A 17431-nucleotide genomic window follows, 5' to 3' on the forward strand; every position below is an offset into this window, starting at 1 on the left:
AAATAAATTGACAAAACAATGCCACGCTGGATTTTTATTCATTTAAGATTTTTCCATCCCATTTCTTTGAAATTAATTTTAAGAAGCAGGAGTTAGAAGCATGAAAGACACTCATCTTCACCAAAAACAGAACCGTTTCTTTGTCTGTTGCCAGATTGTCTTTTCCTGTTGTCTGTCACTCATAATCCCATACTTTGTCTTTAAAGCTCTTGCCCTAATTACAGTTTGAAAACACTTACTCTTACTTCCCTCTCTAAGAACATTCAATTTCCTCTCTATGTTAAGCAAACCCTCTTTTTTTGTCCATGAAATAGACAAAAAAACATACAAAAACATTTAATTGCAGAGCTTATTAAACTCCCTTTACATAGCATGCCCATGCATATATGTTTCTTTTAAAAAGTCTAAATCACTTTCACATAATGTTAAAATGACAATTAGTTGCAAATAACAATTTAAATCACCTGCAATTTCCAAACAAATATGCATTAAAATATATTTAAAGATTTACTAAAAATAAAAGTTAGTTGCCTATAATATTTCATTACTTTGATACAGAAATGATTTAATAAATTCTTTCAATCATAACAAAATATACACAAATAGAACTGTGTGTAAAAAGATGTGTTCCTTACATGTCAATCACAATTGAAATGTGTACATCACTTTATCACAAAGCCGAAGAGGAGATATTTACAAAAATGTACTGCATGCGCAAGGTTAAGCTGCATGCCCAGTTCAGATGTAGGGTCCATTTTTTTAATCAGCATCTGGATGTGGAGCATTGACTGCTCCCTATGAGAGGATTTTAGATCCTGACAGTGAAGTACAAATGCTGGTCACAGATTCTCTCAACCCCAGGCTCCTCCTGGTTGGAAATCTGGAATAATTGAGGCAGCAGCAGAAAGAGGGGTGGAGTATCCCACAGTGAAGTTCTGCAGACCCAACATCAGACATTTCCAACTGTAGCGAAGAGCCTTTCCTACGTTCTGTAAGACAAACAGAATGTTGAAAAGAACACGCATAGTGAATTTGTAACTTAGACAACCAACGTATTTTAAAGTGTGTCTATTAACAATAAATTACATACATTAAAAATAAATTCAAAAAAATCAACAACTACATTTCTTTAGAATCGTGATGATTAGTTTTTTATTTTACCATTTTAATTTGTGTAATTCAATTTTTTATTGCATGTAATTGTAAGTTTAGTTTTTGGATAACTCATTTACTTAAAGCCACAATATGTAATTTTTCTCCACTAGAGGACGCTTATTCAAAACAAAAGCGCAGCTTGATGACGGCTTGATTTTTTTCCCACGCATTTTATGCAGTTTTCCAGTCATGCACATGAGGGGTAAAGCCTTGTTTATACTTTCGCCTGGCTCCGCAGTGCAAGCCTCCGCTGACTGTGCACAATCCTCCACAAATGGAAGAGGTGTTTATACTTGATGTCGAGGAGAAGTGGGCTAGTGTACACAGGTGATAATATATAGGCCCTGTCCCAAATGGCAATCTAAAACCTCACGGACTTCCTCTTACTCTGCATTTTCACAACATAATGCCACTTTGACTGCATCAAGGGCGCATAACAGCTGCAAAGGGGGCGCTCGCGAGCACCCTTTTTAGACCTAAAATGACAAATGGGACATCCTGTGGTCTCAAGGACTTAAAGGACACGCGCACACAGCGGCCATTGTAAGTCCACAAGACCGAAGGTGCACATGAAGTGTGCCATTTGGGACAGGGCCTTATTTCAGTAGGTTACACTTCACCAAAAACCACACTACAAAAGAATAGTGTAAAACAACACACATGTATACAACTAAATTAAAGATCTCTTAAATATTTCTAATTTCACTAAACATTTTAAAGTTTCGTGATTTTAAAAAAATGTTTTTATTAAACATGGATCTTTATTTAAAAGAACTTATTTCTTGTTTTGTAGGCTCATTTTGTAAATATAAGCACCTAATTTGTATGTGCAAACTGGGTGCCGGTGTGATGAGACGTCAAGCTCGGCTAGATTCGCCTAGAACTCGTTCATCTTCGGATGCGATTCCTTTATTTAAAAAAAGACTAACTGTGTTGAGTTATATAACATTTTAAGAAGATAACATTATTCTGTGGATGAATGTCTCCAAACAGTTGCTCACTTGTCTAATAAAACACATCAAATACTGTATTAAAGTGTTTTTTGTGTTTCCATGGTTTCTACAAAACAAAACCAGAAATCAAGGGTAATGCGCTTTAATGTAATTCAGAGGAGACGCACAGACATGGTACGTGTTCTGGTGGAAATACCTTATTTCTCTGAATTTAAACATGTTTAAGTACACAAGTCAACAAAAGATATGACATTGTTCTAGTGCTTTTTGGATATTTTAATCCAAAAATCTTGCATGTTGTGCCATTAAATTAAAATGAATAAATAATTAAAAAATATTTAATCTAAAAAAGAATTGACTTTTAGGATAACAGTGCTCAACAGTATTTTGGTCTTTGGTAAATCTGAGCAATAAGTCACTCACAATTTAATTAAAACACAATAACTATTTTCATTCACAGTTCCAAGAGATTTAGCCTGTGCCAGCCAGCAATATTATAGAATTAAGACTATGAGTGGTTTAAATACCTAATGGAATTCCAAGTAGACAATTTAACTGGATTAAACATAGGATTTATCATGTTAAACTGTAAACATGTAGCTTAGTGTCTTTAGATTATTGTCTGTCTCCTGTGTGACAACAGGCCAGAAACAGGATGCACTGCTTTATCCTGAGGGAGGAAATATTTGCTGCATGACAATGGATCACTGCATGGGATCTGAATGACCCCTTTCCCGAAATAACAAATGTCTGACTATGTACAAGCCTTAGAAAAAGCCTCCATATGAGCAAAAACAGATGCTGTATGGAATGAATGCAATGTAAGCTAATGTTGCTAAAACACATAATGCAAATAAATTGTCTCTCATCATTTGCTGAATTATTTTATTAAATCTTACATTCATCTCCATTCATGTATGTTTTGCAAACTTAAACATTTGGTTTTCTGTAATTTTTTGAGTATCATGTTAGAGCTGTTCATAATGTTGCATTAAAAAAGTAAAATCTATCCTGGTTGCGGCCAGTGAAAATGCCAGGACAAGTATGAACCTGAAATACTGTCCCAACCGGACCAGTAACAGAAAATCCTTATTGTTGAGCCCTGTATTTCACTTTATGTTGTTGGGAAAGTTGGCACCAAACTTGTACAAGCTACTTTGGTGTACAGTGAGGAAAATAAGTTTTTGAACACCCTGCTATTTTGCAAGTTCTCCCATTTGGAAATCATGGAGGGGTCTGAAATTGTCATCGTAGGTGCATGTCCACTGTGAGAGACATAATCTAAAAAAAACAAACAGAAATCACTATATATGATTTATTTAACTATTTATTTGTATGATACAGATGCAAATAAGTATTTGAACACCTGTCTATCAGCTAGAATTTTGACCCTCAAAGACCTGTTAGTCTGCCTTTAAAATGGCCACCTCCAATCTATTTGTTATCCAAACATTTTCCCTTATTATCCAGGTTTGCACACACTGTAGGAGGGATTTTGGAGGGATCACTCCTCCACACAGATCTTTTCTAGATCAGTCAGGTTTCTGGCCTGTCGCTGAGAAACACAGAGTTTGAGCTCCCTCCAAAGATTCTCTATTGCGTTTAGGTCTGGAGACTGGCTAGGCCACGCCAGAACCTTGATATGCTTCTTACAGAGCCACTCCTTGGTTATCATGGCTGTGTGCTTCGGGTCATTGTCATGTTGGAAGACCCAGCCTCGACCCATCTTCAATGCTCTAACTGAGGGAAGGAGGTTGTTCTCCAAAAACTCGCAATACATGGGCCGGTCATCCTTTCCTTAATACAGTGCAGACGCCCTGCCCCATGTGCAGAAAAACACCCCCAAAGCATGATGCTACCACCCCCATGCTTCACAGTAGGGATGTTGTTCTTGGGATGGTACTCATCATTCTTCTTCCTCCAAACACATTTGGTGGAATTATGACCAAAAAGTTCTATTTTGGTCTCATCTGACCACATGACTTTCTCCCATGACTCCTCTGGATCATCCAAATGGTCATTGGCAAACTTAAGACAGGCTTGGACATGTTCTGGTTTAAGCAGGAACCTTCCGTGCCATGCATGATTTCAAACCATGACTTCTTAGTGTATTACCAACAGTAACCTTGGAAATGGTGGTCCCAGCTTTTTTTTTTAGGTCATTGACCAGCTCCTCCCGTTTAGTTCTGGGCTGATTTCTCACCTTTCTTAGGATCATTGAGACCAGGTGTCTTTATGCAGCTAACGACCTCAAACAGGTGCATCTAATTTAGGATAATAAATGGAGTGGAGGTGGACATTTTAAAGGCAGACTAACAGGTCTTTGAGGGTCAGAATTCTAGCTGATAGACAGGTGTTAAAATACTTATTTGCAGCTGTATCATACAAATAAATAGTTAAATAAATCATATATAGTGATTTTTGGATTTTTAAAATTTAGATTATGTCTCTCACAGTGGACATGCACCTATGATGATAATTTCAGACCTCTCCATGATTTCCATGAGAGAACTTGCAAAATAGCAGGTGTTCAAATACTTATTTTCCTCACGGTAGGTACTTTGAAAAGAAAGAAAAAAACACAAGGATAATATAGTTTTTAAGTGGATTACAGCATGTTTACTAAAGATACTCCATTTACTCAGTATCAGCTGTTTTAATTGGCTAAGTCTGATAAGGAAACAGTCTAAGATGCCAGACAGGCCTTTGACCTAGTCTCACACAGGGTCAGTGAATTCTCTAGAAAAGTCATGTGCTTGTTTAAAAAATACAATCATTTAAGGGGTTATTATATTCAAAGCATTAACTAAAGTGGGAATTTTATCTGTGCATGATTTCATAATCAAAATTCCCTATATGGAAAAGAAGCATTTTTACATTACAGAATAACACATGACATTTTTCTATTATATAATGACACTCCTTACACACTTGACCAGGGCACTGGTCGCTTAGAAACTCAATAGTAGAGTTGTTTAAGACTTTAAATCGGATAACACAAGGACAAAACCAGTTTGAACACTATTTTATCCAAGTTCCCTCAATTTTTTGCTAAATAAAATTATAATATTAAAGTACATCAACAACTGCTGATAGGATTGGTGAGAATTGAATAGTGATTTGAACCACAATAATACACAATAATTTACCAGTCCCATTGTAATACATTCTTCTGTTTTCTTCATTATAAATTTCTTCCTTCAGCTAAACACAAAGGAATATATTTTTAATAATGTCAATAACCAATTGGCCCCATTGATTTCCATAGTATTTCTTCATACTATGGAAGTCAATGGGGTTTTTCAACAGTTTGGTTAACCATATTCTTCAAAGAAACCCATACAGGTCACTGGGGGTGAACAATTTTTGGGGAAACTTTTCATTTAAAAAAAAATGCGTAGGCCTATATGATTTTTATATTTAGGGGCAAGGACACGACATTAACAGTTTTATTAAGTAGGCTACCCTAACACGAACTTAAACTTTTGAACTGCATTGTAGTAGGCTATGCATTAAAAACGTTAGGCTAGGCCTACCAAGTGAAATATTCATCATACCTTTTTGTATTTTTTATACTTTTCTTTCTTTTTTGTTTTCTTTTCCTCCTTTAGTTTGTGTTGGCTGTCATCTTCCACTAAAGGCTCGTATGGAGATCTCTCCGCCAGTAAAGTGAAGTGCAGATCTCTTGGCCTCTTCTCCGCCGGCTGATCGAGGCTCTGCTCGAGGGGACCGCTGTCGACCTGCCGCCTGTATCTACCGCCAACGTCCTCAAAGAAGCCAAGCCGCGGCACACAAAGAGACTTGGGCTTCATGGTATTCACAGGAGCTTGTTGTTAGTGCACTCTGATAAAGCTCTCAGGAGTAGGCTACATACGCACATCCTCTTGGAGCAGCTCTGCAGTGTTTGGCTGGACTCCAGCTCTGATTGGAGTCCAACATCATCGAGTTCCCAGCAGGGGGTCGTTTGAGTACAAACTTTGGTTGACAGTCCGGGATCAATGAAGTATAATCAAATTTAATTTCCATTCAGTTGAATTCACTAATTCCATTGTGTGTGTGTGTGTGTGTGTGTGTGTGTGTGTGTGTGTGTGTGTGTGTGTTTGTGTGGGTGTAATGGAAATTATCTAGGTCAAACAAAATTCCATATAGCTGTTATTATTTTACAGGTTACCTTTAAACATTAAAGTTTAATTTAGTTTAATTTTAATAAAAATAAAAATAAAACTTTATGAGTAGCCAGTTTTACAGATTTACAGTTTAAATCCCTGATTTGTGTGATGCAATTAATCAAAATTAAGTAATACATAATGTAACAAACAAACAAATAAATAGGCTTGAGGAATGGTAAATGTACCCTCTATAAATTGTAATGTTAGTATCTCAGTAAAAGGACAGATTGTTGTAAAATGTTGCCCATTTACCATAGTTTCGTCCAGAGACTAAAGCCTATTTATTTGAGAATATTACATTTAATCAGTAAATTAGATTTTGCCTAAGTTTATCTTTGTAGTAGGCCTACTGTTTTATTTTATTTTGCTATATTTTTGAACACATCACATTTTAAATTTTTTAAATATTTAAATAGTAGGCTAATAAAATGATCCCTTATTATTTGCAATAACCGTGCTGACCATAGACCGGTAATGACGCATGCAGATGTTTCTGTAAACATTATGATGTAAACCCAACACGAACACGCCCCTTTTTGACCGCGTGATCATTGCATTGCCTGACAGGCGTGAAATCATTGAAGTGAAAGTAGGATAAGCGGACGTTTGGACATGAGCTCGGCTTGTTGGTAAGTAGGCTACTCATAAAGTTTTTTTTTTATTATTATTAAAATTAAACTAAATTAAACTTTAATGTTTAAAGGTAACCTGTATTTCAGTTTTACAGTCTATGATGGTTGAGAGTATTTAGCTATAATAAACTGTCATTACAGTGGTGTAGCCAATAGCCTACTAACTGAGTACTTTTTAATTCTTAATAGCCTACTTGTCTACTTTCATCTTCCATTTCTGGTTTATTAAGAATGAGATGATCTTAGTGTTAGTGTTTCTAACCTACTGGATATGTTAAATTTATCTGTCATTAAGTCTAGGCTATTTTATAGTTTTTTTTTTACACCATACCAAAAGGCATCACTAATGCAAAATGGAGTAAAAATAGCTATTTATAATAACTTATTAAACATGCTTAGGCAAACGTTTTTTAATTAGATAGACCATATACTGACAATGGCATGGCAATGGCAAATGGCATGGCAATGGCTGTTTTTTCTTTTCTTTAACTGGGTGTGTCAGTTACAAAATATGTGTTTGGTGTTGTCATCATTTTAAACTTAAAGGTTAAATTGATGTCATTAATGACTCGCCCTAATGTCGTTCCACACCCGTACTCCGTTCATCTTCAGAACACAGTTTAAGATATTTTATATTTAGTCCAAAATCGTATCTAAGTGTATGCACACTATACTGTCCATATCCAGAAAGGTAATAAAAACATCATCAAAGTAGTCCATATGTGACATCAGTTAGTTAGTTAGAATCTCTTGAAGCATCGAAAATACATTTAGGTCCAAAAATAACAAAAACTACGACTTTATTCAGCATCTTCTCCTCCGCGTTTGTTTTCAAATCTCAAATAAAGATTCAAATGGTCATGATTCAGTGTATTGATTCATGATTCGGATCGCCAATGTCACGTGATTTCAGCAGTTTGACACGCGATCCGAATCATGAATCAATACACTGATTCATGACCGTTTGAATCTTTATTTGAGGTTTGAAAACAAACGCGGAAGAGAAGACAATGCTAAATAAAGTCAGTTAAACTGTGATCCGAAGATAAACGGAGGTCGTATGGGTGTGGTTATATATATATATATATATATATATATATATATATATATATATATATATATATATATATATATATATATATATATATATATATTAGTTGAAAGGGGTGTGTTCAAAAAAATAGCAGTGTCTACCTTTGACTGTACAAACTCAAAACTATTTTGTACAAACATTTTTTTTTCTGGGATTTAGCAATCCTGTGAATCACTAAACTAATATTTAGTTGTATGACCACAGTTTTTTAAAACCGCTTGACATCTGTGTGGCATGGAGTCAACCAACTTGTGGCACCTCTCAGCTGTTATTCCACTCCATGATTCTTTAACAACATTCCACAATTCATTCACATTTCTTGGTTTTGCTTCAGAAACAGCATTTTTGATATCACCCCACAAGTTCTCAATTGGATTAAGGTCTGGAGATTGGGCTGGCCACTCCATAACATTAATTTTGTTGGTTTGGAACCAAGACTTTGCCCGTTTACTAGTGTGTTTTGGGTCATTGTCTTGTTGAAACAACCGTTTCAAGGGCATGTCCTCTTCAGCATAAGGCAACATGACCTCTTCAAGTATTTTAACATATGCAAACTCATCCATGATCCCTGGTATGCGATAAATAGGCCCAACACCATAGTAGGAGAAACATGCCCATATCATGATGCTTGCACCTCCATGCTTCACTGTCTTCACTGTGTACTGTGGCTTGAATTCAGAGTTTGGGGGTAGTCTCACAAACTGCCTGTGGCCCTTGGACCCAAAAAGAACAATTTTACTCTCATCAGTCCACAAAATGTTCCTCCATTTCTCTTTAGGCCAGTTGATGTGTTCTTTGGCAAATTGTAACCTCTTCTGCACATGCCTTTTTTTTAACAGAGGGACTTTGCGGGGGATTCTTGAAAATAGATTAGCTTCACACAGACGTCTTTTAACTGTCACAGTACTTACAGGTAACTCCAGACTGTCTTTGATCATCCTGGAGGTGATCATTGGCTGAGCCTTTGCCATTCTGGTTATTCTTCTATCCATTTTGATGGTTGTCTTCCGTTTTCTTCCACGTCTCTCTGGTTTTGCTCTCCATTTTAAGGCATTGGAGATCATTTTAGCTGAACAGCCTATCATTTTTTGCACCTCTTTATAGGTTTTCCCCTCTCTAATCAACTTTTTAATCAAAGTACGCTGTTCTTCTGAACAATGTCTTGAACGACCCATTTTCCTCAGCTTTCAAATGCATGTTCAACAAGTGTTGGCTTCATCCTTAAACAGGGGCCACCTGATTCACACCTGTTTCTTCACAAAATTGATGACCTCAGTGATTGAATGCCACACTGCTATTTTTTTGAACACACCCCTTTCAACTAATTCAACTAATTGCCCAATTGCACAGCCTTAAGAGCGTGCATATCATGAATGCTGGGTCTCATTTGTTTTCTGAGAATCTACTGAACCTACTGGTAACTTGTTTGCCATGTGGCAATAAAAAAATATACGAAAAACCTTGATTATTCTGGTTAGTCACATTGTACTGCTATTATTTTGAACAAGACTGTATATAACCACATGAATGTACGAAACTGGTTAAGTTCTCCAACTGTGCTTAGTGGTTCCTCATTCTTTTGCTGCATTTTTTAAATTGCAACATAAATGCTGACACTACACACATTTATAGATTAAGAGAAAGTCCTCAACAATACTTCATATACAGCATTCCATTTGGACACATGTACTTTTTTGATTTGATTTGATCAGAATTTCTTATTAAAAGTTCAAGCTCACTTTTGTTCATATCAGTCTTACATTTTCTAGTTTGTAATCCATATAATGTGTTTGTTAACTAATCCTGATTGTATCTAGGCATGTGATGTTTATTGTTCTTGTGTATTTAGTTCACAAGATTTTCATTTTTGAACAAACATGAAAAAACATATCACATTTTTGTGTTTAGATGTAAGCTGAACCCTTGGACAGGAAGTTTAACAAAAGAAAAAATGTGGACCATTGAACTGAATTGTTAATGAATCTGACAGATTTAAGCATTCCATATTCTGGGAAGCCATGGTGAGAAATTTGTGGTAAAGTGCCTTTTATATCATGTATCATGTATGAGATAAATTATTGAATAAACATATTTCTAAACATTTTTCTCTCATTCAAGCATGGTTTCACAAAATCAGGCCAGTCATGTTTCTTTAAAAAGTGCTAGTTCCATGCTGGATCCAATTGATTTGAAAAGGGAACCTTGCTATTCAGTACAAAGGTATGTAACATTTGCTTTGTCCTTCAAAATGCAAAAATACAAGGGGAAAAAAAAAGTGCCTTTTTTTTTTTTAGGAAACTGCTACACTTTTTCAGGATTTGAATATTGAACAATGTAACAGTGTACTGTAAATCTTTACTTTGGATCAAATTAATGTGTAATAAATAAAAGTATTTTATAGTTATAGTTAAAGTATTTTTGTTTTAGTTTCTTTCTTTCTTCTTTCTAAATCTTAACAACCTCCAATTTTTGGACGGTCATGTTCTCTGCATGAGAGTCCAGTCGTACATTTTCATTGTCAATTTTACAGGCATCACAAGAACAATATTCCAAAATTACAACATCCAACAATACATTTGAATTCAGCCATGGAGTGCAAACAAGAATATAAATCAAGACTGAAAGCAAAATTTCAGTGCATTCACAATGACATGTCCAAACAATCAGATCCTACATTCCTAAATGACATCTTCACAGAGCTTTACATCACTGAAGGGGAAAGTGAGAATGTCAACAAAGAACATGAAGTGAGACAGATTGAGATGGCGTTGAGGAGAAAAAACACAGAAGACATTCCAGTCAAATGCAATGACATTTTTAATCACTTGCCTGAAAAAAACAGACCCATCAAATGTGTGCTGACTAAGGGGGTTGCAGGCATAGGGAAAACAGTCTCGGTGCAGAAATTCATACTGGACTGGGCCGAGGGCAACGCGAATCAGGATATCGAGTTTGTGTACCCACTTCCGTTTCGAGAGCTGAACATGATGAAAGCAAATCAGTTCAGCTTGATTGAACTTCTCCAACACTTCAAAATGGAAACAGGCTTTGGAGATGGTCACAAAAATCAGAAAGTTCTCTTTATCTTTGACGGTCTAGATGAATGTCGCTTTCCTTTGGATTTCCAGAACAACCCAAAGCTGAGTAACCCAACTCTGCCAGCCTCCATTGATGTTTTGTTAACCAATCTCATCAATAACACACTGCTTCCTGATGCCCTCCTCTGGATAACATCTCGACCGGCAGCAGCCAGTCAAATCCCTGTTGAGTATATCAACCTGGTGACTGAAGTTCGAGGGTTTACTGACCCGCAAAAAGAAGAATACCTCAACAAGAGAATCAATGATAAACATCTCTCTGGCCATATCATCACACACTTAAAGTCGTCAAGAAGTCTGTACATCATGTGTCATATACCAGTCTTCTGTTGGCTCTCCGTTACGGTGCTAGAAAAAATGTTCAATGCAGCGGAAGATGGAGAGATTCCCAAGACTCTTACTCAAATGTACACACACTTTCTTCTCATGCAAACCAAAACGAAAAACATGAGATACACTAAAGATTACAACCCAGGCCTGGAGGATGAAGACATGATTTTGAAGCTATGTAAACTAGCCTACCAACAGCTAAAAAGGGGCAATCTGATATTCTATGAAGAAGACCTGATGGCTTGTGGGATTGATGTGAAGGAAGCTGTGGTGTACTCAGGAGTTTGCTCACAGATCTTCAGAGAAGAGTCTGCAATAACTGAGAACAAAGTGTACTGTTTCATCCATCTGAGCATTCAGGAGTTTTTGGCAGCCATGTATGTGTATTTCATGTTTAAGGTCCACCACAACAACATTCTTGATCATGAAGAGCATCAAGAGACCACCTTGTTTGAGTTGCATAAGAGTGCCATTGACAAGGCCTTAGAGAGCGAGAATGGACACCTGGATCTTTTCCTCCGCTTTCTTCTGGGCCTTTCATTGGAGTCCAATCAGACCCTTTTACAAGGCTTGCTTTCTCAATCTGGTAGCAGAGCCTGTCAGAGCATTGACGAATCAGCCGAATATATCAAGAGGATGATAGAGGAGACGTCCTTGCCCGAAAAGTCCATAAATCTGTTCTACTGTCTCAATGAACTGAATGAACTCTCTCTGGTCAAGGAGGTCCAGCGCTTCTTGAACTCAGGGTATTTTTCTAAACTCTCCCCTGCACAGTGGTCTGCCCTAGTGTTTGTGTTATTGACATCAGAAGAGAAGCTGGATGTGTTTGACTTGAAGAAGTACATCAGATCAGATGAAGGCCTTACCAGATTGTTGCCGGTTGTCAAAGCTTCAGAATCTGCTCTGTGAGTTCTTGTTTGATGTTTCATATTTTAAAATTATAACAGAGTGATTGAAGTCACATTGTGTGTGTTTGTGTAGTGAAGTCTAGTGTGTTTGTTTTTTATTTATTGTATCTACATAATTTCCAGACTGGATAATTGTGGACTTACTATGAGATGCTGTAGAGCTCTTGCCTCCACTGTTGGTTCCAGCTCTTCAAAGGTACGAGTGCTAGATCTGTCCAATAACTCCATTGGAGACAAAGGACTGGAGCTTCTGACAGCCGGACTAGAAAACACACTGTGCAATTTAGAGGAACTGAGGTAAAGGTCTTGGTCACTTTCTTTCTCTGCATTTTAGACATTTGGTTCTTTCATGAAAGATGCATTTTTGAGCTAATCATTTGAACAAGTGATTCAATGTATCTCTCAGAACGAATCGGTTGGTTAAATTCTTTGCGGACTCGCTCATAATAACAGTCACATGTCACCACATACTGGTATATTGATGTAATCTGCAGAAAGAGTGAAAAAATCAAGAGGCTGCTCACTGCAGAGCCATCAGTGGAGTGTGAACTTTGAAGTCCATCTCCCCCTTTCTAAATGTAATTTGTCCGTAATGTGTGGAGCTAGAATATCCAGCCACGCTCTAACCCTACCCATAGCTCCACTGATGACGTCCAGAGTGGTGGTGGTGGACATCATTTGGCTCTGCAGTGACCACCACTTGGATAAATCTCTACCATTAATGCACAGTACAGCCTGGAACACACAGACAAGCATAAGTATTTTGTTAAATATGTTGTTTATTAAATATGTAGGATGATATGATGTTTTCAGCTGCCAATAAGAGTTTACTCTCTGTTTTATACATTTTATCATCTATTCTGAATACATTTCAGTTTCTGTCCTAAAATCAGTGGGCCCATTAGAATATTTTTTGGATGTCCTCAAAACAATAATTTATATTAAGTACTACTACATTAGCACTTGAAAGATTCATGTGATGTGTAACCGTTTCCTCAGGCTCGCATACTGCAGAATCACCACACGCGGCTGCTCTGTTCTGGAATCAGGACTTCTCCCAAATCTTCCAAACCTTCGGGTGCTAGACCTGAGTGAAAATAGTCTGAGAGAAGCAGGAATTAAGATCTTGGCAAAATATCTGAGGCATCAGCACTGTAAACTTGAGATACTGAGGTAACCATCCTTCCTCTAACCACTTAAGTTCACTGGAAGACATCAATAGCAAATGTAGAATTGTTTTGGTCCTCATAATCATGTCATTGCATTATTCATAGACTCAAGGACTGCAGAGTTACACCTGCAGGCATCTTCGCAATAGCCTCAGCTTTACAGGCCAACCCATCTCACTTAAGAGAGCTCGACCTGCACTGGAATAACCCAGGAGATGATGGAGTGGAGAAGCTTTCAGCTCTAATACAGCATCCTCTTTCACAACTTGAAACACTTTGGTACTTTTTGTTTATGATTTTTTTTGATATACTGTTCAAAATTTGAAAGGTTGGTAAGATTTAAAAAAAAAAAAAAAAGTTAAGTATAATGTTTTTAACATTGATAATGTTAACATTGACACTGACGACTGGATTATTCATGCTGAAACAATCTTTGCCATCACAGGAATAAATTACATTTTAAAATATATTGAAATGCAAAATATTTAATTAAATAATAATATCACACTATTACTTTTTTTTTTTTACTGTATTTTTATCAAATACATGCAGCCTTGGTGAAAATGAGAGACTTCTTTTAAAAACATTTTTAAAATCTTTCTGACCCCAAAACTTTTGAACAGTGTGCTATTATAAGTATTAAACTTATAAATATTATCTCTAATTCAAATGTCTATTTTTTCTCCCGTAGGCTAAGTTACGGTTTGCTCACTGTGAAATCCTGTCAGTCTTTGGCTACAGCTCTGAGGTCCAGCTTTTCAACTCTGAAAGCTTTAGACCTGAGCGGCAACGCAATACATGACGAAGCAGTGAAAATGCTCTCAAATGGACTTGGAAGCCCTCATTGTAAAATAGAGGTTTTGAGGTAAGGGTTTCAAATCTCCATTTTAATCCTACGTAAAGCGAACACTTGAAGCACACCCTGTCTTTTCAGGCTGGCATTGTGTGAGATCACAGAGGTGGGTGTTGATGATTTGGCCTCAGCTCTCGTTTCTAACCCGGGTTCTCTAAGAGAGCTGGACTTGAGACAGAACCAAATAAAGGATTTTGGCGTATCAAAACTTGCTGAAGTGGTGAAGAATTCCAACTGTAGGCTGGAGATGTTACGGTGAGCAAAACTCAACCATTTAGACTGTCATTATAGTGCTTGCAAGGCAGATCATTTCATAGGCAGTGTTGGAGTATGTATTACAAGTCATGTGCATTACTTTATAATTATTATAAAGATCCACTATACATTATAATCAGATTACTTTTTAGATTAGAACAAGTAATGCATTACTTTATTAAATTACACATTCATTTTTTAGTTTAAGTAATGCACATTACTTTTCTGTTTAATTAATTAACATTTTTACATAGATATGCACACTCATGTATGCGGGAACAGACAAATTGTACAAAACAAAACATTGCTTTCAACTTTCAATAAAAAGAGTGGTACAGTAGGTAACATAATGTAATATAATGTTTTGGATGACATACATATCATCTCTAGCAGTCAAGTAGTATTCTAAGTGGTCAGAATATACATTACTTTACATAACGTAATTAGTTACTTTAAGTAACACAATATTGCAATGGATTACTTTTAAAAAGTAAATTTCCCCTGGTCTTAGGTGTGCTAACTGTTTTATGAAGTTTATACTTTATATATAATTTAAGATTAAAGTTTTAAATACAATTATGATGTCTGCAGTTGGTGTTCTTTGTTTAGATCAGGGGTGGCGAACTCCAGTCCTGGAGAGCCACAGTCCTGCAGTTTTGCTTCAACCCTAGCCAAACACTCCAACAAGTTCATCAAGGTCTGAAGGGTTACTAGGAAGCTATAGACCGGTGAGTTGTATCAGGGATGGAGCTGAACTATGCAGAACTGAGGCTCTCCAGGATCGCAGTTCGCCACCCCTGGTTTAGATGCTGAATTGTGACTGACATTATATCAAGAGCATTTTATGAACAGATGTCTATCATAACAGTTTAGGAGACAGCGGGGTCACAAAGGAAGGTTGTGCTGTCCTCGCTGCTGCTCTAAACTCAAACCCCTCTCATCTGAGGGAGCTGGACCTGAGCAATAATGAGCTAACAGATGATGGGATGAGGCTCCTTTCTCCTGTCCTGAGGAATCACGGCAGCAACATTGGGAAATTAGAGTATGTTTTCTACAAAACATTTTTCAATAATATTCTAATATATCGGATGATAATTATGCATAATTCTTGAAGATTTTCACTGACTTCTTTTATTCAACAAGGATGCTTTAAATTTATCATAAGGGACAAAAAATGTAAATAAGTTACTAAATATTTCAAATAAATGCTGTTGTTTTGAAATTTCTATTCCTCATGTGACACTGAAGACTGAAGAAATGCCATCTTCGGCTTTGCCAACAAATTAATAAATTACTTTTATTTAAAAAAAAAATATTCAAACATACAACACAATAATGTATATAAAAGTATTTTATATTACTTATTTATAATAAAAGTACTGGTTAAAAATAGTGAGGTATAAGATTTTTTTTTAAATGATTTTTTAATGTATAATTTTCCCCCTAGTTTGAGCCAGTGTGGTTTAACTGTTGACTGCTGTGATTCACTGGCTGCAACTCTTGTAAAAAAATCCTCAAGTCTTAGAGAACTGAATTTGGGAGTAAATAATCTACAAGATCTGGGAATTACAATTCTCTGTGCTGGATTGGAAAATGCACACTGTCAGCTGGACACTTTGAGGTAATTCTATATCTAAAATATCTAAACATTTTAAGTTAACTGTTTTTTTTTTTTTAAATCTACATTAAATTTATATTTTACAAACTTCTTTGATTAATTACCTATGCCTATTATGTCATTTAACACACAACTAATATTTTTCTCTATAGGCTATCTAACTGTGGTTTCACAGGGGAAGTTTGCTCTGTTTTAGCCTCTGCACTGAGATCTAAGCACTCAGTTTTAAGAGAACTGGACCTGAGCGAAAACAATCTCACAGATTCAGCCGTGAGGCCGCTATCTGTTCTACTGGATGATCCAAACTGTAAACTAGAGAAACTCATGTAAGTAATTCCTGGTGAGGTAGTGCAGTAATTATGAACACCTGAAATGGCAACTACAGCATGTCATACAAAATGCTCAAACTGTACATTTGCATTTGTTGAGCTTTCCTTTTGTGATGTTGAACATTTTCTTTTTTCTTTCCAGCTTGTATTAAATTAAGACCTGTGTGTATCACAGCACACATCAACATTTGGTGACAATTGCAGAATACTGCCATACCTCACTGTTGATGACTGCACTTATTAGTAATTTATATGACATTATTCTGATGTATTATTTTTAAATGTTATTTATATTGTTGTAATATTTATAATACACTATTTTATGCAAGTATGAAAATACTGTGCAGAAACTGTTTCATAAAATGTTGTCTACACAGCATTGATTTTGTGATAGCAGGAATTTCAGAAACTGTAAGGACGTTACAGGTTAATTTGTTACACCACCAATGCTCTTCACCTTTTGCTTTTGCATATGTAAAAATATTGCATATTTTCCTCAGCATGAACACAACCTTTGTAGTAAGTAGAAGTATATGTACTAATCACAAATGAGACCACATTAAACAGTACATCAGTCAACTTTTAATATTATTACAAGTTGACTGATGTACTGTTTAATGTGGTCTATATATATATATTATTTTTTTTAGTGAGGAAATTGTTTTGTACAATTTGTTTCACAAGAAAAGTTGTGCTCAGAACTTCTGCTTTGTTAAGATCACTATTTCAACCATAGTTATGTTAAATTATTTATCCTGTAAAACACTTGTATCAATAAACCTTTTTACAAATAAATTAGAGACTGCATGTTATTTGGTGTGTGCATCTCTATTCAGTCACCATTTTCAGGAAAGCACATATTTTGAACA

At 36.1% G+C, this 17431-nt stretch overlaps 2 protein-coding genes across 4 annotated transcripts; one reads left to right on the plus strand and one right to left on the minus strand.

Annotated features, from left to right (window-relative positions):
* Positions 1-19: 19 nt before the first annotated feature.
* On the minus strand, positions 20-6132 carry si:dkey-126g1.9 (required for drug-induced death protein 1). The gene is made up of 2 exons (XM_067447221.1): positions 5666-6132; positions 20-989 (listed from the first exon to the last, which is right to left on the minus strand). The coding sequence occupies exons 1-2, from the start codon at positions 5918-5920 to the stop codon at positions 852-854; spliced, it is 393 nt and encodes a 130-aa protein (XP_067303322.1). The 5' UTR covers positions 5921-6132; the 3' UTR covers positions 20-851.
* A 695-nt stretch (positions 6133-6827) lies between these two features.
* Positions 6828-17326, plus strand: nlrp12l (NLR family pyrin domain containing 12-like). Of its 3 annotated transcripts, XM_067447222.1 has the most exons (13): positions 6828-6906; positions 9911-10023; positions 10121-10222; positions 10533-12335; positions 12462-12635; positions 13338-13511; positions 13613-13786; positions 14199-14372; positions 14442-14615; positions 15484-15657; positions 16063-16236; positions 16386-16559; positions 16705-17326. In XM_067447222.1, the coding sequence occupies exons 2-13, from the start codon at positions 9980-9982 to the stop codon at positions 16712-16714; spliced, it is 3351 nt and encodes a 1116-aa protein (XP_067303323.1). In that variant the 5' UTR covers positions 6828-6906; positions 9911-9979; the 3' UTR covers positions 16715-17326. The 3 variants fall into 3 exon arrangements, with proteins under 3 accessions (XP_067303323.1, XP_067303324.1, XP_067303325.1); XM_067447223.1 differs by lacking the exons at positions 16063-16236; positions 16386-16559; positions 16705-17326 and adding an exon at positions 15207-15343 and having other exon boundaries at positions 15484-15615; XM_067447224.1 differs by lacking the exons at positions 16063-16236; positions 16386-16559; positions 16705-17326 and adding an exon at positions 15225-15343 and having other exon boundaries at positions 15484-15615.
* The last annotated feature ends 105 nt before the right edge of the window (positions 17327-17431 follow it).

The sequence above is a fragment of the Pseudorasbora parva genome, chromosome 6, assembly GCF_024679245.1.
Source record: "Pseudorasbora parva isolate DD20220531a chromosome 6, ASM2467924v1, whole genome shotgun sequence".
In the NCBI taxonomy this organism is placed as follows: Eukaryota; Metazoa; Chordata; class Actinopteri; order Cypriniformes; family Gobionidae; genus Pseudorasbora; species Pseudorasbora parva.

Coding starts and splice junctions, on each gene's coding strand:
- nlrp12l (XM_067447222.1), top strand. CDS start 9,980: ATGAATCTGACAGATTTAAGCATTCCATATTCTGGGAAGCCATG. Junction 13,787..14,198: donor TCACAACTTGAAACACTTTG/GTACTTTTTGTT, acceptor TTTCTCCCGTAG/GCTAAGTTACGGTTTGCTCA. Junction 14,373..14,441: donor TGTAAAATAGAGGTTTTGAG/GTAAGGGTTTCA, acceptor CTGTCTTTTCAG/GCTGGCATTGTGTGAGATCA.
- si:dkey-126g1.9 (XM_067447221.1), bottom strand. CDS start 5,920: ATGAAGCCCAAGTCTCTTTGTGTGCCGCGGCTTGGCTTCTTTGAGGAC. Junction 990..5,665: donor AGTATAAAAAATACAAAAAG/GTATGATGAATA, acceptor TTTGTCTTACAG/AACGTAGGAAAGGCTCTTCG.